The sequence below is a fragment of the Anabrus simplex genome, chromosome 8, assembly GCF_040414725.1.
Source record: "Anabrus simplex isolate iqAnaSimp1 chromosome 8, ASM4041472v1, whole genome shotgun sequence".
NCBI lineage: Eukaryota > Metazoa > Arthropoda > Insecta > Orthoptera > Tettigoniidae > Anabrus > Anabrus simplex.
This window is the reverse complement of record NC_090272.1, coordinates 20,327,687-20,354,712: the sequence shown is the minus strand read 5'-3', so window position 1 is coordinate 20,354,712 and position 27,026 is coordinate 20,327,687. Positions and strand designations below refer to the sequence as shown.

Sequence of the window (27,026 nt, the reverse complement as noted above, 5' to 3'; positions counted from 1 at the left end):
TACACCTAGTACAAATAGCTTACTGTTTCTAATTTGATAATAGGTGAACTCATTTTAATACACGTCACTTTTAGGTATTTTTGACCAAAATGCCCAATTGCCTTTAAACACCTAGTAGTTATAAAAAAATTTCAAAGATTGAACAAATTTTTTAACTGGATGCTAAATCAGCATTTTGTAACATTCAAAGAACTTGACAAAAGCTTTAACTTTAGTCAAAAATTGTACAGAAGTAATACGTCATAATATGTTGCATATAATATGCTACCAATTTTAATCTTAAGTTTTAAGGAGTACACCAAAAAATTTTAATAGTTATGTAAGAATATGGTCAATATGCCGAAACCAGTCCCAATTTTTTGAGGGCCGGTTTCATCAACGTGGGTTAAACCTTAACCCCGAGTTACACAGTTTTAACTCTGAGTTTGACTGTTCATTCTGTTTCATCAAGGAGGGTTATTTTTAATTCTAGGTTAAGACCGGAGTTAAGTTAACCCCTCCTTTAACCTGGGTTAAACTGTTTATTCGAGGTTAAAAGCAACATGATGCAGAGTTGCTTTATTTAGATTTGTTAAACGGTGTTCCTAACAGAAATAGGCCTATAATAAGAAGGAAAGACTTTGAAAATCTATCTGAGGAACAATTTCTGAAGAGATAGACTTCAAAAACCGCCGTCAGTAAATTCGAAGTTCGCGAGAGGTTAGAATACACAGCTGATCGAAACAAACTTTGGCTTGCGAACTAAACTAGAAACTACATTGACCGTAATAGTAGCAACAGCGGTATTACACAATATTGCTGTGGAGACCCGAGATTAACCTCCCCCACAGGACTTGACTCTGCATCAGTACCTCACAGGAAGGAGAACGAACACGAATGTTGGAATTGAGAATGACATCATTCTTCACATTGATAACGACAGCACTGCAGTGGCATATAGGAATGCAACTGCACACCACCACTTCAATAGTACAACACTTATGAACATTATACTGTGTATTACGTAGTGGTTATACAGAAATGCATTACTTTCGTGTGTGTTATTGCTGTGAAGGTGTGCCAACTTTCAAAACAACTCTTGGCACAGAGAAGCTAAAATTTTTATAGAATTGTTTTAGTTGTTTTGTAGATCGCACTGTAATGTGGGCAATATTATTAAATTCTCCTGTTATTCTTTCCCATGTATCCTCCTTTTCTTTTAATTGTATACCGTCAATCTTCTTGCATTCTATAATACTTCGGTACTCGGTGGCTAATTCAATAAGTAATGATTTTTCTAAAGCAGAAAAATTTGTGCCACTATTTCTCTTCTGCACTTCTTCCATTTTTCGTTCAAGATCACGAAAGATAATATCTACCCCGGACCTGAGGAAGAAAACGAAATACAGCGCAAGAAATAAACAAAAGAACCATGCAAGAAGTGTGTTCATGATCTCTCATTTTTAGTCACTGTCTCCTTGATTATTAGGACAGCCGTTTCCTGCGAGGGTTAACGCGGTGTTAGTTAACCCTCTGCCGAAATAGCTTGGTGAAACGCGTAACTTGTAAGAATGAGCTGAAATATTAACCCTAAGTTAACAAAGCCAGAATAAGAGAATATTTAACCCACGTTGATGAAACCGGGCCTGAAAGGTAATAAATTCATGATGTGTTAATGACGTCACATTGTATTTGTATTGAAAAGGTGGACATAATTATCCTCAATTTATAGTGTAAATCTAGATTCAATACGGACCAAAATGAAGTTCTTAACTTTAAAAAGTTGCCATCATGGCGTCAAGCAGATGTACTGGTGTTGATGAAGCAATACGGAAGCTAATAGATAGTTTTAGAGAGTGATATTGAAGGCAGTGATGTTTGTGACGACAAAATAGACCCTGCAGTACTTAGTTCGAGTACTAGCGATGCGTATAATAGTTCTGATGACACGGAAAGTGATGCAAATAACGAAGGTGTGCCGAGTCTTTCGATACGAGCTCGTATCTCGGCACAGACTAACTTGACTGACTGGAACTGGACAAAAAATGACAATAAACCTGTTATACATAAGTTTAGTGAATACAGTGGGGTTAGTGAAAACTTATTGAAAAAGTTTGAAACGCAGCCACTATCTGAACTCAGTTTTTTTGTGAACACATGAACCCTTTGTTAGACAAAATATCTGTCGAGACAAAATCATATGCAGCAAAACAGTTGAGCAATCCTGACAGAAAAAGTTGAAACACGATGACAAATGGTTTGAGACTACACCCGACGAAATTAGGGCATATTTTGCGTTAGTTATACTAATGTCACAAGTGCGAAAGTCAAGAATACAGCTATACTGGAGTAAAAACAGGTGTATAAACACTCCTATTTTTCATGAAACCATGAGCAGGGGAAGATTTATTATAATTTCACAATTTTTACATTTTGTTGACGAACAAGTCGATAGTAGTGACAAACTAAGAAAGATTAGGCCTATAATACAACATTTCTGCTCCAAATTTTCAGAATTATATTTACCTTCACAAGACATTGCTCTAGATGAAAGTCTAATGAAATTCAGAGGCCACCTTTCATATGTCCAGTGTAGTAGGTCTAAACATTCTAGGTGTGGAATAAAAATTTACAAAATTTGTGAATCAAGTTCTGGCTACTGTCTGTCTTGATGTAACAGATCCAAGTCTGCCAGCAAGTACAAACATTGTGCTCAACATGTGTAAACCCTTGTTAGGCCGAGGACATACATTGTTTTTAGATAACTGGTATTCTTCCCCAGATTTATTCAAAAGGCTACACGACAAGAGGATGAATGTAATTGGAACTGTTAGACAGAACCGAAAAGACATGCCTCGTGATATCAGTAAGACGAAACTAAAACGTGGAGAGTATGAGACGTGGGCTGCCAAGAGTATGTTGTGTGTGAAGTGGAAAGATAACAAGGATGTTTGCTTTCTCACCACTAAACACAAATCAGCTGACATGACAGGGACAAGCAAACTCAGACGAAAGAGAAGACAAACCCCGAGGGAAGAAGTGATAAAGCCCAAGTGTGGCCTTGAATATCAGAAGGGGATGGGTGGTGTTGACCTTCAGGATCAGGTTACAGCTCTGTTCCCCGTCACGCGACGCACAGTGAAAGGGTATAGGAAAATATTCTTTTACCACCTAGATATGTGTATTTTCAATTCCTTCACTGTATATCACAAGATCGCTGCTAACAGAAAGACGAGCTACACGGACTTCCGAACTAGCACTGCACAGCAGCTACTAGAGACTGTTCAGTTGCCAGAGTACTCGGTTCGAGGTCAACCTTCAGCGAGCACCACCCCAACCAGATTACAAGCTACATCATGGGCCCACTTTCCCATGCGTATATCCCCCTACAGAGAAGAAATAAAAAGTCACAAGAAGGTGTGTTGTGTGCTACAGCCAGGGTTAAAGAAGCAAAAGTTGCTGGCAGTGCAAAAAATGTGGCGTAGCTCTTCACTTAGAAGAATGTTTGGAGGTGTACCACACCCAGCAGACGTACTAAAACAGCGGCATTGGTAAGTTTATCACTTCGTTATCAAGCATGCAAATTTTCAGAAAGGAATATTTACTGGTTGGTTTTGTATGATTTTCTAAATAATAGTGTGATGACGACGGCCGTAGAGCGGTATTTAAATGTGATTTCTTAGTGAACTCCTATGGTATTTAAATGAGACGAATGGGTTAACATTCAGCATTGTTCTTTCTAACCTCAACACTAGATACTATATGTACACTTTGCATTTTTGTATAACAATGCCTGTTGTACCCAACACATAAGGCATGGAACATTTTAATAACACTCTTGAATCGTCCATTCATTCCTCCTGCCCTCTGCACTCATACATGTGTATCGTCATCCTGGATGGATCCACTAGCTGTGTCGACCACCGATGAAATGTTACTTGTCACTGCTTGCATTGTGTTGACACTATGAAGCTACTATCTTACGTCCAATTTGATATCCTTGGAAGTTATAACCCTTTGCTGCACTGAATATGGTCATCGTTGTAATATATATTAACAAATGTGTTTTAGCCATGCATGTGCCGTCAGGGCAGATGACGTTTGCTCGATTCTTGCAGCACCGAAGTTTTTGAATCAGAGCGGAACAAACCTCCCGTTATGTTTCTTCAAATGCTCCTCTAGTACTATAAAAAGAAAAGGAATAATGAAAGAAAAGCTATTTTACCTAGTTAAAATACATAATCAGATTCTATGTGATATAAAATACTTGGACTTACATAAAATGATAAAGCGGAGGAAAAACTATCTGCTTGCCGGCCAGCCATAAGAAGAAAGAATATTACCCATAAGACCTAACAATTTAGCGGATGGGGAGGGGGAGCGGTGGGGAGTGGGCCTGACGTTATAATTGATGCTATCTATTATCCTTTTTCTTTCTCTTCACATATTGGTTAACTTAAATAACGGATCTTCTTCTTTAATGTGTTCATTTAAATTGTTGTAAATATTTTGTTTCTGATCTATGTAAATTTCTCATTTCTCCAGGACGTCCATATATTTCCCTTTGTTTGCTGAATGTATTCATTTCATGTCTTGTTTGATGTTGGTGAATGAATGATTATTGTCATGCATGTGTTCGCACATAGCTGAATATTTTCCGTACTTTTTGGCATTTATATTTTCTTTGTGTCTAATGGCTGTATTTCTTCCTGATTGTCCGATGTATTTTTTGTTACTGTTTTGACACGTCAGTCTGTATATTCCTGATTTATTGAATTGGTTGTCTGTGTTAATCTTGCTTGAATTTGCGAACATATTATTATTATTATTATTATTACTATTATTATTCGGTATGCTACTTGAATACTGAATCTCTTAAATGTGTTAGCCAGCTCGTATGAATGCCAGTTCTGATATGTGAATACTACAGGTTTTTTCTTTTCTTTCTGTTTTTCGAGATGTGTTTTTGGTTTGCTGATGATACTATTCTTTATTTTGTTGACATAGTTTCTTGTGTAACCGTTGCTTTTTGCTATATCATAAATTAGTGTCACATCTCTTTTACGTTCTATTTCTGGAAGTGATGTGTGTATCGCCCTGTTTATTAAGCTATAAAAAGTGGCCTTTTTATGCTGTCCTGGATGGTTGGAATCGTTTCCAATTATAGTATTAGTATGGGTTGGTTTTCTATATATTTGGTATTCAAAATGGTTATTTTGCCTAGAGACTGTTATATCCAAATAATTCAAGGATTGGTTCTTTTCTGATTCTATCGTGAATTTAATATGTTTGTCCATGTTATTTAATATGTCCAATAGTTCCTCTGGTTTTAGTACTTGTTCATTGATTATCACAAAAACATCGTCTACATATCTCAGCCACAGCTACAACCCTTGTATTTTATCTATTATCTTATTAGCTTCCACGTGATCTATATAAATATTTGCTAAAATACCTAATGCTGGTGAGCCCATTTGTATTGGCAGCATCACGTGGCCGGCTATAGTTAGTCCAATTTTTGTCAATCCATACATTAGTATATGCTACAATTTCCTCCAGTACACCGTCAGGGAAATACAACTGCCAGGCTTCTAATGAAGATTGGACATGTCTTGCCTTCCTTATTGCACCTGGTAAATGAGAAGGTTTCACTATATTCCGTTTTCTTTTACGGCCTGTTTTACACATTACATGAGCATCCCACTTTGTTTTATTATCCTTACCAAGCAGATGTGGTACTTGATCATGCTCCACGCAACGATTGTCTATATCATCTTCAGATTCGCCAGACCCCTCACTTTCCATATCACCAGTTGCGGTGACATAGAAGGCCATACACGTCATGGAACGGTCAAGTATCGAGGGTGAAACGGACAATGTAATGTCTACTGTATTGTTTTACGAAAAAAAGTAGGAAACTTGATTGTTAAGAAAACTCCATCTTAATTTTTCTCAACGAAATGTGAAGACGGAACTACCGACCGCGGTATAATTTTTTGAGAAAGAAGAAAGGATCAGAAGCTATACTTAAGGAAAAAGCGTCAGAAATGAGAAGAAATCAAGTCAATTCATAAAAAAGCAGAGTTGATTAGAGATATTTTAAGGAAATCAGCTAAGTACCACAAGATACGCGTGGGTGGATACTGAGCGCCGTTGATCTACACTCTGCAAAGGGAGACCAAACCTGCATAAAATAAAAGGATCTCATACATGAAGAGATACGTCTCGAATTATTGAATCGGAATAGAAATAAGTTTCCCACGATCTACAAGAAACGGCCGACAGAGATAGTTTCACTGAAATCAACACCAACAAGATCGGAGATATACGTCGGAGAGCCACAAGGAAATAATAAATTTAAGGATTACAGACTTCAAAAAGAATAATATAATGGCTGTTCACTGCACCGTAATCCTGATTTTAGTTGCTGAGAAGAAGACCATGAGGATGATGTGCTAAATATACATGATGGACCGAGCTGGGGACCAGTACGTCTTGCTATACGACCGAGCCATGATGAGGAAGGCGACTGGAATCCGTATGACCGAGCCATGATGAGGAAGGCGACGGGAAACCAGACAACACTTCCGTCAGATGATGTACCAGATGTCCTAACCATGACCTAACCGCAGACCCAACTACATCCATTTGGGAGCAGAACAGCTGGACCAGGACCAACCATGAGCGAGCTAAGTCATTTACAATATTTAATCGCATAATTTTTGGTTTGCCTACACACGTGTCTTAGGCATGTGCCGATGGGCTAAATATAAACCGATATATAAGAAATGCAAGTAAATGTTACCAATGAAGTGTGAGATATTTAAGTCCGTAGTTACATGATCTAGCGATATAGCATAAGATTCTAATTTGTTGGATATATACGTCATCGTATATCGGTCAAAATACACGTATGTAGCGTAAGGTTTTGGAAAAGAATTTTGGAAAACAGCTGATAGCAATGACATACTAGCAGATTACAGAGATTTCGTAGTGGTAATTCTACAAGTTGACATCACGATTGGTTGCGCGCGGTGTAAAATAAACATATGGATTCACGCATTATTTTTGCTTCGCAATAAGGGCATTGAACTCAATCACAGGTTATGAGAGATAGCAACTTTAAAATGTTGTTTTAAGAAACATTGTGTGGTAGTTTTGACATAGTCATGTATTAAGGAACGCGACGGGTTAATATTGAGGCTACGATGTTAAGATATTATACGGATGTTGAAGTAAGGTTACAATTGTGCTGACTTGAGAAAGGTACGAGTTATATATTGATATGAGGAGTTTTATACGCACTACGTAGGGCCATTGTGTGCCTGCAGTTTAAGATATGCCACACTACATTCTTTAGATTCGTATACGCGAGATTGCCCACACCGCTGGAGTAACCTAAGACAAGGTATGAACAGAAGTTACTATTGTAGAATTATGCTTGTGACGGGATCGTATGTCAACTTTAGATGTGCTGTAATGTAAATCGGGATACAACGATACGTCTTATAGCTGTATTTTGACCAAATGCATTCACGACACCGATAAATATGATAGTATGTTTCTGAACGCAGCGACATAGCGCTTACATTGTAACTGCGTGTGAATAAAATAGCTTGCATTGACGTAGAATGTTATGGAATATAACGAAGGAAAGGGACATTGAGCCTGAAAGACGTGTGTGACAGCCAAAGATTATCTTGAAGTTAGTTAGATAGCTGAATAGATTAACATATTCTCTGTTTGAACTTGCATTTTCTCAACGAACTACAGCTAGGGAAATGTTAGAATAGGAGCCGAATTTGACAGGCATTAGGAACAAATGCCTTATTTCGTAAGTAGTTATCCATGCACAACGAGAACGTAGCAATAAAGCATGAGTTCGGATTTATTCATACGGATCTATTCATATGGAGTTATGCGCTCAAATTTATCAATAGGAATTTATTCATATGGATTTATACATTTAAATTTACGCATGTAGATTTACTTATTCGAGTTACTTGGATGGATTTACTTATTAGTGACTCGACATTGACTGAGTATCAGCTACAATTTACTATTTAATATTCCCAACGCTCAATTCTAATGTGATTGGCGATTAAACATATCTGTGATATGCAGTTTAGTCCTGCGACTTAAAAAATAAGTTGGTTCAATTTCAAGTTTGAGCTTATTAGTGGACTTTATGGACAATTCAGCTCAACCGTGTGTTTAATTCAGACTTGTTTAATTAATCTTAAAGAAAATGAGCTCTTATAACGACTTGATTGTGTTGGTATTGTATCTATAACTTAACAGCAGTATGGACCTTAGATGTCCAGTGATCGATTGTAAATATGTACATACGCAAATTTTATTTCACGAAGGAACTGATCTAGATAGTTTAAGTTTACATATTATTTCTCCTTTTACGAGCCAGCGCTGACTCACAATACACACTTATAATACGCAATGCCAAGTAATGCTTACATAAGAGTCCAATTTAATAGTCCAACATTTAATCAATAAATATCTGGTTTATTTCTACAATTTTGTGTGACATGAATTCTTTCATTATAGCCTAGTTGGTAAGTTAGTTGCTTAGCTAAGAGAATTACTGAGTAATTAAGTACTCCATTTAGTCATGACCAGTTCTCAAGTTAAATACTCTGATTTTTTTTTTTAAATTGTTGACGGTTATTATTATTGTGTCATGAGTTTCTATAGGCGTCACCCGTGATTTGTTAATCTCTTCGTACTCACGTTAAGCGTATCTTGAAGTAAGATTACATGTCTTACTTGGCATTTGAACACCCTGAGGTATCCGCTGAGCGACCCCATTTCATCTGATTAGGCAGCCCAACTTCGAGTTAGAAATGGAGGTATCGGGTAAAGAATGTTAACGTTCGAAATGACGCCCGACGCCACAATATGGAAAAATCTGTTTATTAGTAAGAAAGTATCCCTTGCCATTACTTTTCTAAAGAAGGGTGTGTCTTGACTAGGATGCTGAGTTGACCAACAACTTGACAGGTTCTTTTCCCCACACAAGACCCGTATTTATGACCAGGCCAACAAAACATTTTAAATTTGGTGTGCTTCTGTAGAACACCTAACTTATGAATGTATTGTCTGGCATACCAATTAGTCTCTTGCACTAATAATCTCCAGAACCCAACTGTAAAAAACAGAAAGAAGTACAAGATTGGGGCTGCATTACGGGGAGGCATATTTCTGGGTCCTGGGTGGTGAACAGTAAATGAGACACTTTTTCCAGGGAATTCACATTCTGGAGTTTCCTCATCACACCAATTCACACTCACGCCTTCAATACTTACGTTACCAGTCGCCTGAAAACCCTGGAAGCTCGCCAACATACACGTCACTGGATTTTGGGACACCTTGTAAAAACCTACCCGCTGCACTCACACTTTCATTTTCAATTTCGCCATCTGATGAACTCTCCACATTATCCTCCACACAATCATCTTACCCGTATCATCATAAATAAGTCTTTCAATTTCATTATCGTCAACATAAACAGATGCCACGTTGCTTAACCGACACCTTCAAGTGTAAAGATAAAATAGTGTGCCTTCCAAACAAATGACATGTGAGACTCTCAAATAGTTTCAAAAGAAAGATGAACTTTTCAACTAGTAGCTAAACATACTATTCCTACCATCTCTTGAGATTCTTACGAACTACGACGATTTTCCCGACCGTCTGTCAGACAGACGACCTCGGTTGAGATAGTCACACTGTCAGACAGACGGCCAGCAGTTCTTGGGTTAAATAGAAAATAAAATCCCATTTATATTTGAACCCTCCTTGTACTCTGTCAGAAAGCAAAACATAACTACGGTACATAATAGATTACTGTAAGAAGACAAACCTCGAGTGCTCCACCCTGAACCTTCTTAATGCCAATCATGTTGAGGGGTAACAAGTCATCCAGTAACAGTACAGCATCAACCACCATCTTGGAGAAGAACCCTTTCTGTTGAGAGATCAGTTTGGAGCTGAGAGCAGTGGATGCACACTTCTCCAGCAGAGTGCGATGTTCATTCAAGTTGTTCTTCTCAATCTATGGCACAGGATATGATTTAATAACAGGCTACATTCATAGGTCAATATTACATCACATTACAATTCAATGCTTACCTTCACAGCCAAAGAGTTAACTTTCTCAATTGAAAGCTCCAGTGCTTTACGCAGAGCTTTAATAGCAATACGAGGATGAACTCCTTCCTCCACAAATTGTTTGATCTGCTTTAGGAACTCTCCTGCTAGTAGCACAACACTTGTGGTTCCATCACCAACCTAGAAGCAAATGAGACTGTTTCAAGTCATTCAAGACTAAATCATCTTCGATTTGTATTATATTTTTTCAAAAGACTCAGTTCACAAACCACAAGGATCCTGAATGTTTACAATTTAGGCAATGATAACCAAAAATATTAAAAATTATTTTTATCATTTAGGAGTAGTATAAGTGATTTAAAATTGTCACCGAATCTTTTAAAATGTCCACTATAATTTTTTCCAAAGTCATGTGCTGGATTCCAAGCTTTTTCAAGATTTCCCACTGCCTCGGCTTCCTAATAGCAGACCCATCACGAATCAGTTTTCTGGGAGAATATGGGATGCATGGTTCATAAGTGCTCTTCATTTCCTGGTCAACTTCCTTGGCTTGCGATGTCTTCGAACCAGATGGTTGGATCAAGATTAACGGCTGTTCGAGTCTCCGGTGGATGGTCTCCTGTTAGATCCCATGGAAGAGATACAGTGTACATCTTCATAAACTCTCCACTTCAAGAGGCTAAGGTTGCTCTCACTCTGTGATGATGGGTGTTCCTGAGCAATTTTCCTTTGCGGCAGTATTCTAAACACATGACCAAGAGTTTCATTCTCGCCGCAGTCTGCACGATGTCAGCAGATTGTACCAGAACATCTGCCAGGAAACGCTCAAACCGCTGAGATGTTGCAAGACATTTTGACAGCAGTTGCCCATTCAGAGTTTTGACAGTCCTTTCCTGTTACTTATCCAGAAGCTGCCTCTGTGGATCAGCGGTAGAGTGTCGGCCTCCGGATCCCAAGATAGCGGGTTCAAACCCGGCAGAGGTAGTCGGATTTTTGAAGGGCGGAAAAAAGTCCATTCGACACTCCATGTCGTACGATGTCGGCATGTAAAAGATCTCTGGTGACACATTTGGTGTTTACCCGACAAAATTAATTAAATCTCAGCCATAGACGCCCAAGAGAGTTTCGGTTTACTCGGTCTGCCATCTAGTGGGGGCCTAGAGTAAAACGGAACGTCGAAATTGACGAGCAGACAGCCAGATGGCGTCAAATTGAAATGTCTGCACACGGTAGCTGAGGCCATACGATTATTATTATTATTATTATTTTACTTATCCAGAACTTTGCTTTGGGTAATCGGCATAAACTTCAACGCCTCTTTCTCTCAAAGAGTGTAGTGTCCCAGTGCGAAAGCTTTGTTCGAGTAGTAGTTTATGAATTCGCCGACAAGTTAATGGATTATTAGTATCATAAATATCTAAGTTCTTCAATACAGACTTCTTTTCTGCCCGTAAGTCTCTGATAGCGTGAAAATGATCGTCTAACACGAAGAAGACGGCTGCAGAGATTGAAGTTTCGTATAGGAGCTTCCCGCTTGTCTTGCATAAAATCTAAGCCTGAGAAATGCTTTAGAGCAGAGGTGCTCAGCTGGACGCCCATTCAGCTAGCCCAGTGCGACCAGGTTCGTCTGACGTAAATGCGGGCAGTTTATGTAACAAGCATACGTCACAGTGAAATGAAGGAGCAAACATACTTTGCAGGAAAACTAGGGAGCATTAAAGTTAGACCGTGATTACGAAGCTCTCCTCCACTACTCAAAGTGCTGATTGGAATACGTAATTTAAAATACAACACTACAATAGCAACAAAAAACCTGGCCTATTAAAGTTTATTTATAATGAGCTCAATATAAACAGTTTTTTTTTCCCTTATATTTATCCATTCAAAGAAAACGGACACATTAACATTTTTGTGTTACAATCTACAAAGGTACAGGGTTTAAGTGTACAAGCTAAAATTTACAATTCCTTGGGTGGGAATGAGTCTTTTCATTTAAAGAAAGTATAATTCCTGTTATTCATTAAGCAAAAAGTAATATAACTACATAAAGCAACAATGATTTTGCACAGTTGTAGTGTTGTGCGACTCTCCCAGGTCACTGAATTTACGAAAATATTTAAAATTTAGCAAGCGTCCAGTGATAGCGAGAGGGAGTTTCATCACGAGTGAGGACATAGATATTTACTATCCAAGATTGAAGTACAACAACCAGTCAGACAACCTTACTGATATTATATACGGTAAGCATGATTGGATTGATGGCGAGTTTATCACACAATTTAAACCCAAACAACAAGCTGCATCTTATCCATCTTAACTCCGTTTTTATATTAAAACGGTTTCAAAAGCACCTCTTAAAATTTAATAGTAAAAATTGTAATTATTCATGTACATAAAAATATTAGAGGGTGCAGGCATAACTCTTTATTGTATCCGGTCAAAATAAACTGCAATGAATGTAAATAACTTTTTCTTTTAACGTAAATTGAAAATGACGTGAATTTCTGCCCTCTTTCCGTCATAATTTTCTGCCTCCATTCCAAACTCTGGTATTGCAGCAGTGATCGAGAGTGACTGGGAAAACTTCGTCTATCCTTCACGGCGTATGACATAGCCATGTCACTGCGGCTGAATAGCATAGGCTGCACTCATCACCTGCTAGCCTGCCCACTTAGAGTGCTGGACGCCTGTGGGACGGAATGCCCAGCATGAGCACCTCTGCTTTAGAGCATAGATCATTCCATCTGGACACTCATGAGGGAGACCAATAATTTCTTTGACTGCACCTTTTAACAGCTCACCAACATCTTCCAGAAAGCTATTTTTAATTTTAATTAATGGAGCAGATTGAAGAGGGTATGTAAGACTGGACCATATATACTGCTTGATGATCTGGTTCCAGGGAAGGAGAGGTGCATAACTTTGTAATGTTTGTTAAGTCAGCAATTACAGTTGCCTCATCAAATACCATCTCATCGTTGAAATTAACTCCAAGGTACTTAAAACTTTCTTCATTAGAAATCAGTGAATGTATACTGGACCCATCTGCAGTGAGGATTTCAGTAGGAGACAGTATTCCACTTCTAATACAAATAAATTTGCTTTTAACTGGATTCTTAGGCCAACTGATGCTAGAGTTTTCTGCCTGGAAGATTAGGCTGGTGACACTGATTCGTCTTTTGCTGTCAGGCATAATATCATTAGCAAAAGTCAAAGGAGACAATTTTTGTAATCCATCGACTACTGAAAAACCGCGAATACCAGAAACAACATGCTCAGAAAGCTCTTTTAGGCCCAGCTGTATAGAAATCTGACCGGAGATCAATGTAGAACCTAGTTCTGAAAATGAACTGAGATTACGACTTTGTTGCATTGTACAAAACAGAACTCTGTTTACACATGTATAGTTCAAATGTAATCAAGTTGCAACACCACAAAACAAATGAAACACGAATTAGCTTTGCCCGTTGGGACTGACCTGGCCATGATTGTCAACAAATGAAAAAAAACTGCTATGCCCTTGGATAATATATACACAGTGAATTGAGCTAGCCGTGACTGTTGACAAATGAAATATGAAGTTGTTTTGCTGCTTGACTGTCGATAATATTGTGATCACACAAAGTGTTTCATAAACTCAAAAAATAATTATTGAAGTAATATTATAAAACTAATTGAAACGTGTTTGTATTGCAGTAGGCTGTTTATATGGTATTCACAGTAACCTCACTTCTGAAAAGAAAGATCCAGCGATCCTTAGCAATACTACTGATCTCATAGCATTCGAGGTATTTTGACTCACCTCGATATTAAGGTATTCTTATGCAGATAATATACAAGGAAATACTTCTTCAAAGCTTAATATGAATGATGACCTAGATTCAAGGAGATTAACTGACGAATAGTTGGCAGTCAAATCTGAACTTGGACCAAGAAGAGATGATCTTAGATTAGCGTTTATACAATGGAAAATCAAAATTCAACTTGACTGGCTGCCACGTTTCCTCATTAAATTCAGATCAAATGTTTTATACAACCGAGCCTTAACGTATTATCAATAGCCAGATTAAACAGACAAGTGGGAAAAGGACTGCCTTGTGCAAATCATCCTTTTAGCTGGATGGTTTTTGACTTCTCGAGACCTACTTCAATTTGAATTTGGTTCTCGACAAACAGATTTACAACTAAAGTCCTTACATTTTCAGGCATTTTGCAAGAAGCTGGAGACCAGCTAATATGAACATGGCTGACAGAATCAAAGGCTTTAGTGACACCCAGAAACGCAATGCAGCAGTTCATATTCATACACTTAGCTTTTTTGAGACAGCCATTGATCAAAGATGTATTTGTGCAGGAAGTTCCCTGCTATGTCTAATGTTAAAATTAAAGAAGGAATATCCATTGGTTACAAATTATGAAATTGATTTCAGACACAATGTTTGAAGTACCTATGACTGATACTCAAATATAATCTGGGACAGTTTTAAAAGTGCCATCAAAAGATTTCATAAGGATCCAGATCATAAAATCATTCTAGAAAATATACTTGAGAAATTTTTATCTGTCAGGATGGAATACGAGTGCCCAATTAATTTTCTTACACCTTCAAATGGGCTTTACTGCCCAAAATATTGTGGCTGTATCAGTGAGGAAGAGGTAGAAAGATTTCAACAGGACAAAGGGGATCAAGGAAGAAGCCTCCCCGAAGATTATGGTTACTGCAATCTGGCTATTCTTGGGCAATGGTTTAATACCGGCTAATTCTTCCACAAAGGTGCTGCTACACAGCAACAAGTATGCAAGAGAACTTACTAATGAAAAGTTTATTTCAGGACCAACCATGCACAGAACACGCATCAATCCCTATTAGTAACAGCTTACGAATATGTCACTCGAACATTGAATCGATTTCCTCTGCTAAAAGTCAATACCTTTCACGTCTGATACTGCAGAACGAAGTAGATGTTATAGCAATACAGGAGACTCACTCCAAGAATGATGCAGATCTTTACAGAAGAGGAAGAACTTATGGATACGTTCTGATTGGGTCCATAAATGATGAACAGTATGGCATTGCAACATATGTCAGGTCCCATCTTACTGACTACAAAGTAACTTACCAGGATAGAACGGTGGATATTTTTGTTTTGGGTGTAGAAGTTGCCGGCACCACAGTTGCAAATATTTAAAAACAATCGCAAGTTAGTTTACCAGAAAGAAGACCAAAATGGAGCTATTCTAAATGAATGGATGGACATGCACAATCTTCAGCTTGTGTATAATGCTAAAGATCCTGGAACGTTCCCAGGCAGATGGTTAAAGGATTATTCTCCTGATTTGTGCATCACATCTAGATCTGGAAATAATGAAATGACACAATGAAAAGTCATCAAGTCTTTCCCACACAGCCAGCATAGGCCAGTCATGATTCATTTTGGTACTGAAATTCCATTAGTCACTTCCATACCTCAACCTCGATGGAATTTTCAACTTGCAAACTGGGAACTATTTCAGAAAGGTCTAGATAATACCGTTCAATGGATTCCTTCAGTACCATCCAATTATGAACGATTTGTGGGTGTGATTAAAGCAAATGCCAGGAAATGTATCCCATGTGGTTTTCGGAAGGAGTACATCCCCGGATGGTCCCAAGAATGCGATGAGTAGAGTTTGTGGTTTATAGCATTTAAAAATCAGAGATTTAGCGTTTTGATTTTCAAATTTAGCACTTTGCAGCATCTAAATTTCTCAATTTTAGCATTTTGTAGCAAACTGGTTAAAAATAGGCATAATTTGCTAATCAAAACCGACTTTCAACCTATTAGGTCGTGTTGCGTACATTTAGTACGTGTTGAAGAGATGTCAAGTACAGAACAAAAACTTGCTAACCGGACACCAGTGGGATCCGAGCCCACAACCTTTGAATTCACTGTAGAAAATAAGACAAACATCAACATAAGACTGCAAGAAGTAGTAACACACACACACCTCTTTAAAAATTTACAAACACAATTTCAAAGTGAAAAATACCATTCTGAACGTATTTATTTATCACAATACAACACACTTACAAGGAACAGGAATTTCAATGATGATTGAAGTACAACATGCTAATTGTTTAAACTGTGTTCTCCTTCATTCTAGACCGCATATCAGTTACAATTATTTTGTACTTGCTAAAATAATTCTACATCGACACCGTTCGTGGAGGCCCAAATGCACATCAGTGCTGCCTAGGCAAAGGAAGGACTGCAAAACATTTTTTTTCCTTCAAGTCTTTGATTACAAAGTCAGCACATCAATACAGGCCTATCTGTATCGTTTACATAAAAATGTCCCGATCTGTGACTCTCGGCATGCTGTTTGATCGTCACTTCGCTTCTACCCATGGCTACCAGACATTAAAATAAATCGCCATCGTACTTTAAAACAGGAACTACTGCTCAACACCAATGTCAAGTATAACCGAGTATGATCAAGCGTCAACACAAAGAGAATGCTTGAAAGTGCATTTTCTGTTTGATAGATTGTTCTTTGCAGTGCTCTTTGGCCAGTGAAAGATATTCCACACATTTAACCCTTTGGCCCATCATTACTTGTGAAACGAAATATTCCCTCGCATACCATTTATGTATTTTTGTCACTTGAACATAAATTTGACTGCCTTGTGCAAATCATCCTTTTAGCTGGATGGTTTTTGACTTCTTGAGATCTACTTCAATTTGAATTTGGTTCTCGACAAACAGATTTACAACTAAAGTCCTTACATTTTCAGGCATTTTGCAAGAAGCTGGAGACCAGCTAATATGAACATGGCTGACAGAATCAAAGGCTTTAGTGACACCCAGAAATGCAATGCAGCAGTTCATATTCATAGACTTAGCTTTTTTGAGACAGCCATTGATCAAAGAGGCATTTGTGCAGGAAGTTCCCTGCTATGTCTAATGTTAAAATTAAAGAAGGAATATCCATTGGTTACAAATTATGAAATTGATTTCAGACACAATGTTTGAAGTACCTATGACTGATACTCAAATATAATCTGGGACAGTTTTAAAAGTGCTATCAAAAGATTTCATAAGGATCCAGATCATAAAATCATTCTAGAAAATATACTTGAGAAATTTTTATCTGTCAGGATGGAATACGAGTGCCCAATTAATTTTCTTACACCTTCAAATGGGCTTTACTGCCCAAAATATTGTGGCTGTGTCAGTGAGGAAGAGGTAGAAAGATTTCAACAGGACAAAGGGGATCAAGGAAGAAGCCTCCCCGAAGATTATGGTTACTGCAATCTGGCTATTCTTGGGTAATGGTTTAATACTGGCTAATTCTTCCACAAAGGTGCTGCTACACAGTAACAAGTATGCAAGAGAACTTACTAATGAAAAGTTTATTTCAGGACCAACCATGCACAGAACACGCATCAATCCCTATTAGTAACAGCTTACGAATATGTCACTCGAACATTGAATCGATTTCCTCTGCTAAAAGTCAATACCTTTCACGTCTGATACTGCAGAACGAAGTAGATGTTATAGCAATACAGGAGACTCACACCAAGAATGATGCAGATCTTTACAGAAGAGGAAGAATTTATGGATACGGTCTGATTGGGTCCATAAATGATGAACAGTATGGCATTGCAACATATGTCAGATCCCATCTTACTGACTACAAAGTAACTTAAATACTAAGTATGTTACAAGTGTTTATTTATATATCCACCTATTCAATACAAAGAGATCTTTTTAGAAATTAAATATTAATATAAAATGTTAAGGGACATGTTTCGCCCATATTAAGGGCATCATCAGCCTCAAATTCAAACCTGTATGGTGAAAAATCAGGATCCTGATTGCTCTTACAAGCCATAAAAAGATATCATTATAGGTGTCAGTCTAAACATGCAAAATATTAGAATGTCCTTGGCTAAAATTGCAGTATCAAGCTGCATGTCATAAGTTCACATGAATATACTTTCCGGAGCGTTGAAAAACTTGTTGGGGTAGGGCAGTAAACAGCTCAGTCTTTATAATGAAACAAATGTGCCTCCTTGAAGATGATAAGAAAAAGCAAAGCTGATACACTGTTACAGATGTCAATATCGTATGTTGTGATAAGACAACAGATCTCTTAAATGGCTGTTCAGCTGCCTATAGTCTATTTAACTGGCTGAAGGAGTGAAAGTCGAATGTGTTATGATAAGATAACAGTCTTCCTTACGTAATTGTGGGAGCAAGGAAAAAGCATTCGGTTGTCTATAGATGTATTTATCTTATTTGAAGGACGAAAGTCGAAGGTTTATCGACGTTGATAGAGCAAGTTTTTCAACGCTCCGGAAAGTATATTCATGTGAACTTATGACATGCAGCTTGATACTGCAATTTTAGCCAAGGACATTCTAATATTTTGCATGTTTAGACTGACACCTATAATGATATCCTCTTTTTATGGCTTGATAGAGCTCTATCAACGTCGATAAACCTAATGCTAATGCTGTTGCATCCAGACTGATGAATATTTCAGAAACTAAAATAGACAAAGAACAGACACGAACTGCGAAGAATGAACTGTACATAAAGAAGTCCTATCTAAAACCACACCCAGTTTACTCACATGACTTCTGCATTGAGGAACCTGATAAAGCCTTGAATATGCTAAAGATAAAGAAAGCCGCTGGCTTTGATGGCATATATCCAGAGTTTCTTAAAGCCATCGGACCGAAAATAATGATGTGGCTTGATGGATTTTTCAATGAAATTCTGAAAACTGGAAAATTACCAAAGCTTTTCAAACAGGCTAAGATAATTGCCATCTTGAAACCAGAAAAAGGCGGAACTGATGCTTCTCATTATCGACCAATATCACTACTCAGCATGACCTATAAGCTACTAGAAAGGTTTATTCTAAATCGCATTCAAGAGGCCATTGATCAAATCATCCCGATCGAACAAGGTGGCTTTAGGAAACATCGAAGTTGCTGCGACCAGGTCTTAACATTGACAACTGTAGTAGAAGCTGGATTTCAACGAGGTCTCAAACCAGCTGCAGTTCTTGTGGATCTTACAGCAGCTTACAACACTGTATGGAGGGAGGGCTTGATGTCCAAATTTATTGAAATCACCCCACGTCAAAAGTTGGCACTTTTAATGAACAACATGCTTTCTGACAGGCGCTTTAAGGTGTTCCTGAATGGGCAAGCTAGCAGGTGGAAGATTCTAAACAATGGCCTATCTCAGGGATCAGTTCTGGCCCCCATTTTGGTTAACATGTATTTCCATAACATGCCTCACACAGATTCCACGAAAATCCAGTATGCAGACGACCTAGCATTAATTATCCAGAGTAAAGATTTCATGAACTGTAAGAATGTTCTAACTAGTGATCTGGCGAAACTGAGTGATTACTTCCATAAATGAAGACTTCAACCCAACCCAAAGAAGACTGAGGTTACTGTATTCCATCTAAATAAAGGAGCCCAAAGGAAGCTACATATGACTTTTGAAGGAATTGAAATACCCCATAACTACAATCCAATTTATCTTGGGATCACTCTGGATCGGTCCTTGGCGTTCAAACAACAGTGCATCAAGTTATTGAGGAAACTTGGCTCAAGGGTGAATCTACTCCAAAAGATTGCCGGAAGCAGCTGGGGTGCAGACTCTAAGGGCCGATTGCAGGAACGATGACTAGTTGCCTTAGGCAACGTCGAACTAAACGACGTCTAAGTCATGTTCGATGTTGCGTTGCTTATACAGTGTTCAGCCGGTGTTTAGCAAGACATTAGCAAGACATCGTCTATGTTTCCATATCAGCTCCTAAACGGAAATAGAAGTGTCTTCGAAGCTACTTTTTGCCAGCTGGGAGCAATGAAAACTCATCAATGCAGGCGCCACCTTTAATCAGCTGTTGTGTGCTGTGAAAATGGCAAGACGTTCAGAAAACATTTCAAGCGAAGGAAAAAAATAGTATTTTCTGAAATTGTTAAGTCGCATGATGTTGTAGAATGTAAGGCATACAACAACGATATCACACAGAAAAAAAAGGTAGCCTGGCAGAAGATTACAGAGGCTTTCAACAAGTTTTCCTCAGAACCCCCCACGTGACAGCAAGACTTTTGGGTAAGTTCCAAGATAATTTTGCGGGGTGTATTTATTTCAGTGGGAATTAAGCTGTTCTATATTGGAAAACTGATCATTTGATTCAAAATAAGAGCAAAAGCTGACTCAATAGGCATGCACTAAAATGGATTGGGGTATTTTTACAGGACTGTGGTGGAGGCTGAATCTCCAGGCTAAAAACAGCTTAGACAATAAAAGAAAAATATCCAAAACAACAGGAGGTGGCCGCCACCAAGCCCCTTAAGTCCTTTAGAGGAGAATGTGCTAGTGTTGTTGGGCGATTCAGGCGAACCTCTCTAAAACCCATATGATGAGAGGAAGCTCGCTTACATACGTATAACGAATACTATTAAATAATCATTACTCTTGACGTAGGACATGCATTGTAAATAAAGTGCTTGGCGAAATTTTTTTTTGCTCCGTATGAAAACAGATCCCTACGGAAGGTGTTACCGCTCAGCTGTCGCTGCTGGTGGAGAGAGGTTACCGTCCTGACGCCAAAGTTAAGGAGGTGGAAAAGGAGAATTCGATGGAATTCACAGGGGAGAGATCTTCACATCAGACTCCAAGGTAGTTGTGGTCAGAAATTTGAATTAATTTCTTTTCTCCACAGAATGTAACCTCAGTTTTTTAGAAAAAAAAAGTACAGTATAACCTCTAAACATGGTCTATGTTTTCGTGTACTTCCAGTGCCAAGTCCAGGAAAAGGCGACACGAGGAATGTAAAGAGGACGAGGCGGTGAAAACGATGCAAGAAATTCACACGAAACAGTTGCATGTGTTAGATGTACAAGAAAGAAAGGCATTGTTAGACATTTATTTAATTGAACAGGAAATGAAAAAAAACAGGGTTATGACTTGCCGGATTGGTATAATTCAATTAATTGATAATCATGTTAAATAATAATTAATGAATAAATGTATTTTCATTTCACTTGAGGTAATATTATTTTAGCAAGATTTCTAGCGGGTGAAGTAGTTCTCAATTATGAGCTGACGATATCTGTTTCCTGTCACATCTCCTACTGGTTCAACAGGCACTTCATCATCTGGTAAGTCTGCCTTTAGGTCAAGTTCACCGCGCTGCACAGCGAGGTTATGTAGCACAGCAGTCGCCACGATAATTTTCAGTGTTTTCCGAACCTCCATTTGCAGACCCTGTGCAGGACAGCGAAATCCTTTCCACGAACCAAAAGTTCTTTCCACTACATTTCTGGCCAGGACATGAGCTTGATTATAACGATTATCAGCTGCGTTCCTTGGGTTCAGAATCTGAGCGAGTAAGTATTTCTTGCAAGCGTAGCCAGAATCTCCAACAAGATGTACCTTAGCAGCTCCTCTTTCCAGGCGGTCGTGGATAGTAGAATTTTGAAATATTCTGCTATCATGAGTTGAGCCAGGCCAACGATCAACTATACTCCTTATTCTCATCTGAGTGTCACATATCACCTGCAATGAAATAAAAACCGCTGTATGTAAGTAGGTTTCAAGTGTAGTAGTAGTAGTAGTAGTAGTAGTAGTAGTAGTAGTAGTAGTAGTTGCTACATGCTGTAAGGGAACGAAAACATGAACCACTTAGACCGTATTTATGTCCACTATTGTGCATGCCATATAATGAAGTGTAACATTATTGTCGTTAGGACAAGTAAACAGCCAGTACAGAAAAATAAATGCTGTTTTGCGTCAGTGTTATGTGCACTTACTTGGCAGTTGATAGAATGGAATCCTTTCCGGCTGATGTACGTGACAGCTCTCTGACGATCGGGACAAGTTATTCTGACATGAGTACAGTCAATGGCACCTATTATTCTGGGAAAGTTGTTCCTAGAAATAATAATTATTTTCTACAGTGTAAATGGATACCACGTTTATAAGTTCACACATTATAGAGATGATCATTACATTCAATCCACAGAAAAATGATTAGACCTATTTACCTGGAAAAAAACAGCGAAATCATTCCTGATAGCAAGTAGCTTATCGTTGTTAGGGAAGTTGATAAATCTTCTCCTCAAACTATTGATGGCAGTTACAACCCGATCCACTGTCCGGCACACAGTCGCTGCGTTGACATTTACCGTATCACCGTTTATAGTATAAAATACATTGGTTGCCAAGAAACAAAGTCAGAAGGAGCTGAAGGGCGACAGCTAATAAGCTACCTCTTGTGTCGTGCTTGATTAATTTTCCCACGTCGCGCAACAATCCCCTTGCAGTTTCCTTTGAAAAGCAAAATCGTGTTTTAAATTGTGCCTCCCCGTACATTTCAAAAGGATTGCTCCGATCTCGTAGCAGGCGACGTACAGGAGGCCGTCTAACATGTCTCTCCTGATCCCTCTCAACATACCGACATAATTTACATGCTCCATAGTAGACATCCAACGACTACGACTCGCTTCTATTTTGAGGTTAAACAGTGCTCTCACCAGGATTTAAACATGGCGTCTTGAACATCGACTTTAGACAGTGTCAAAGTGATAAATAACGTCTCTGCAATGCGGCAGCCATACTCACCGTTTAACCATAGACATTGTCTAAACACCGTTTCTGCAATCGGCCCTAATATTCCACGTTCTGCTGCACTCACTCTTGTGTATTCTGCTGGTGAATATTGTGAACCCTGTATGGGAAAACAGCGCCCATACCACTAAGACTGATGTGCAACTCAATGAGACCATGAGGTTTATCACTGGTACTGTTAGATCTACTCCCACACAGTGGCTACCAGTCCCAGCTAATATCGCTCCACAAGATCCAAGGAGGAAAGCAGCTAAGGTAAGCTTGCTCAAGAAGATCACCTCTCATAAGAACTCTCCATTGTATGATGCCCTGCAAGATCCACCAACAACACGTTTGAAATCACGCAAGCCACCCTGGGTTGATTTAGAAGGTATCAATTCTTTCAACATGACCTACAAGTGGCAACAACTTTGGAACAAACATCCACCCAACAATGCTCACCTGGTTGAAGATCCTACAAAGAAGGTAGAGGGATTCCAAATACTACGCCAAACCTGGTCGAAGCTGAACCACATTAGAATGGGTCAAGGGAGGTGTGGTCACACCTTAAAGAAATGGGATTTCCGTACATCTGCTGCCTGTGACTGTGGAGGATCAAACCATACAACAAATTGTTCAAGAGTGCCCACTTCGTGCATTTGACGGTGGTCTGAAGACTCTACACCAAGTGACACCATGTGCTCTGGAATGGTTGTCAAATTAGGATATTTTCATTTGATTATTTGTAAACTTTTGTGTACTTGTATTATTTATTTATCATATGATGAATCTATGTACACACATGTATATAGTTCAGGGTAAATGTGCTTAGTCACAAGTCACAATACTTAGTCACAATACTATAACTCTAGGTCTAGCATTTTGACCCAATCAACTGCTTCATCCGATGTGCGGTGAATGTCCATTAGCGTTCCTTTGAAAGCTCGAACTGGGCAGTCAGCAACAATGTGGTGGATTGACTGAGAAGATGCACCACAATCACAATCTGCAGACCTAGTCCAACCCCATTTGCACAACAGATAACCACATCTGCCTTGTCCAGTTCTTATCCGATTGATGATTCTCCACTGTTGTCTTGGAAGATCAAATCCTTGTGCTCGTTTAGAAGGATTCTCAACCAGATGTTTGTTCACTACCGAAGACTGATCCCACTGGGCTTTCCATGAACTGTTAAAATGAAAAGAGGTTCTTTCAAGATCCATTGCTATACGCCAGGGTGGTTTCCTTTATTTCAGTCGATGTTCAGTGTGCGTAATATCTTGATGGATGGGTAGTTGGGGGTTCTGCTGAATGTTCTTCCAAACCTTTAGGAGAGCTTCTGATCGTCTTAGGGCTGGAGGTGCAATATAGCTGAGAACAGGAAGCCATAGTGTGTTCGTGCTCCGAATGCAACCCGAGATTATGTGCATTGCCTGATTGAGTTGTACATCGATCTTCTTTGTGTGAACACTATTGATCCAAGAGGGGCAGCAGTATTCAGCAACAGAATATGATAAGGCTAATGCTGTTGATCTTAGAACATGAGTATTGGCTCCCCATGATGTACCAGCAAGTTTCTGAAGAATATTATTTCTAGTTTTTACTTTAGCAGCTACATTTGAAAGATGTTGCTTGAAAGTCAAAGTTCTATCAAGTGTTATTCCCAATTATTTTGGTGTACTGCAGAACGGCAACACTTCACTTCTGAATCTGACTGTTGGTTTGTAATTAGACTGCCTGTTGCGTAAGTGGAATGTAGATATAACTGTTTTTTGAGGATTTAGGAGAAGGCACCATTTCTTGAAGTAGGCCTATACATCCAAGGCTTCCAAATCAGTGGCTAAAGTAGTTTCAGCATCATAAAAGTTGGAGCACTGAGTCACCAAACAAATGTCATTAGTATAAATGAATTTTCTTGATGATGTGTCTGGGAGGTCATATATGTACAGACTGAAAAGAAGGGGGGAAAGGACTGATCCTTGAAGTAAACCATCGTTTAATTTAAACGCTACTTCTGTCATTATCAGCGTAGATCTGGAAGTACCTATTACTGAGCATATTGCTAAGCAAGGCCGTAAGTTTACGACATGGGATCACACTAAAAAATTTTAGGAGTCCTTCTCGTCAGACAGTATCATAGGCAGCTGATAGATCCAAAAAGGCAGCCACGCTTACCGATTTCCTCTCATATCCATTTTCGATATACGTGGTGAGAGACAGTACTTGATCATTACAACTTCTTCCAGGTCTAAATCCTGCTTGCTCTATTGACGTCAGAAAAGTTGGATGGCGCAGCCACGCGGTAGAATGTTGAAGCTGCAACATAGTGACTGGTGAGATTTATTTACATGGCGAAGCATTGACGTCGTGATGGAAACAGAAAGAAAATTGTCAAATTTGAGGAGGTACTGCTCTGTATACGGTTGCAAATCGTATAAAACGGATGCGAAATCTCTTCACTACTTTCCTGTACAAAACGTTCAGAGAGAAAGATGGGCTTCCGCGCTGTTAATTGGAAAACGCGTTACATGACAGTGTGCAGTCTGCATTCTCGTGAAGACGACTTCTTTCCACAGCGTAGGTACCGGTACTGTTCATTGTAGGGGAGAGTGGGGCAGTTTCATACTGGGGCAGTTTCATACAGTTTTAAATTTCCCACCTTTAAGGGTATATAGTGCGATCTTTTTTAAAATTATTAACTCCTTTTGACTTCATCTACTTCCTGTGCAAGTTGTAGCATCATAGCATCTGTTGACGAGAAGCTGTGCTGAAAAGTTTAATTTTGGTGATTTTTTTAAAAAATCTTCATGCTGTGAAATAGTTAGGTAAATCTTTTGATTCACTGTGTTTGATTCTGAAATAAGTTTCACATCATACTACACTCTTTACTGCAACTTATGTATAAGTTACAGTAGTCTCCATAACTTATGAAAAGCCACATGGCAAGATTAGTAAAATAACTGCCTATGGGGCACTTTCATACAATGGTTTGGGGCACTTTCATACACACCTTTATATCTATTTTTAAAGCAAAAAGGATATAATTGGGGCTCCTAGGCCTTGCAAACCCTAGTGGCTGGATTACAGGAACATCTTTTCTTGAAATCATCAAGCATCTCCAAAAGATATGCAAGTCTTCTAAGGATGACACCGTACTTGCCTTTTTGGACAAATTCGGTCCATTTAAGACCAGATGCAGGCAAGCATTTAATACATGGATCTATGAAAATCCAGGAAGGACCATATCAATTTTTAACATACCATAACTGACAAATGTACCATTCAGTCAGTCATTTTTCAAGATCAACATTGTGTCTTCATTCAGGAAGACCGGACTTTGGTCCCCAAATCGTTTTGTCTTTACTGACAAAGACTTTGCTGCATCTTTGACAACAGATCACCCATGCCCCCCACAGTATTGCACAAAACTTTCTACATCTTCAGATCCTGCCCATCATGAGGAAGATTTAATGGGATCATCTGCACCTTCAGGGCAAGAAAGTCATGTCCAAGAACCATCCAGCAACAAACCCACTTCAGCTTCTTCCACTTCCACGCCAACACCCAATTCCAAGGCAACCCTCAAAAACCTTCAATTACACCAGAATATATCCACCCTTACCCCAAAGCAAAGCCTATAACACTTAAAGACACTGGACAAGCTAAAGGAAAGTCAAGAATTCTGACTACCACTCCTGAAAAAGAAAGATTGGAGGAAATGATGAAGCTTAAGAATAAAACGAAAAGAAAGCCAAACAAGATAATATCCGCGAATCTCCCTACACGAAAATTATTTAAATCTGGCAAGGAATTTGTAGGCTTCAATTCTTCAAGCAGTGAAGAAAGTGTTGCTGTAACAAGTGGTGAAAGTGAACTTGAGTTTAGTGACCAAGATGTTGACTTACGGCTGGTTGATAACAGCAGTGATATTGAGCTTAATGACTTCGTTCTGGTTGAGTTTGCAACAAAAAGAACAAAGAAATACTTTGTTTGTCAAGTTGATGAGAAAATGAACGATTCAGAGTTTCCGAAACTTTTTACGTGCAAATTATAAAAAGAAATTTGTTTTCCATGAAAAGAAAGATGTCGGTGAAATTTCTCGGGCTGATGTTCGCACTAAATTTCCACAGCCTACCATGGTTGGAGGAACAGCTCGAGCAATTTCCTTAACTTTTTCTGTAGATCTTACTGAATTCAATTTAGGATAGGCTAGTGGTGTTTTTGTATGTATAAAAGCATGTTTTGTCAATATTGTAGAACATGTATGAAAGTGCCCCTGCAATGTATGATACTGCCCCA

At 38.7% G+C, this 27,026-nt stretch overlaps 1 protein-coding gene across 2 annotated transcripts in view; it reads right to left on the bottom strand.

Annotated features, from left to right (window-relative positions):
* CCT7 (chaperonin containing TCP1 subunit 7) overlaps nt 1-27,026 on the bottom strand; it is a 267,536-nt gene that overhangs the window by 232,622 nt on the left and 7,888 nt on the right. For both annotated transcript variants that reach the window (XM_067153015.2, XM_067153016.2), the window contains 2 exons: nt 10,126-10,284; nt 9,857-10,048 (listed from right to left, as the gene is read on the bottom strand). In XM_067153015.2, the coding sequence (XP_067009116.2) occupies nt 9,857-10,048; nt 10,126-10,284 (351 nt within the window). The remainder of the gene's footprint in view (nt 1-9,856; nt 10,049-10,125; nt 10,285-27,026) is intronic.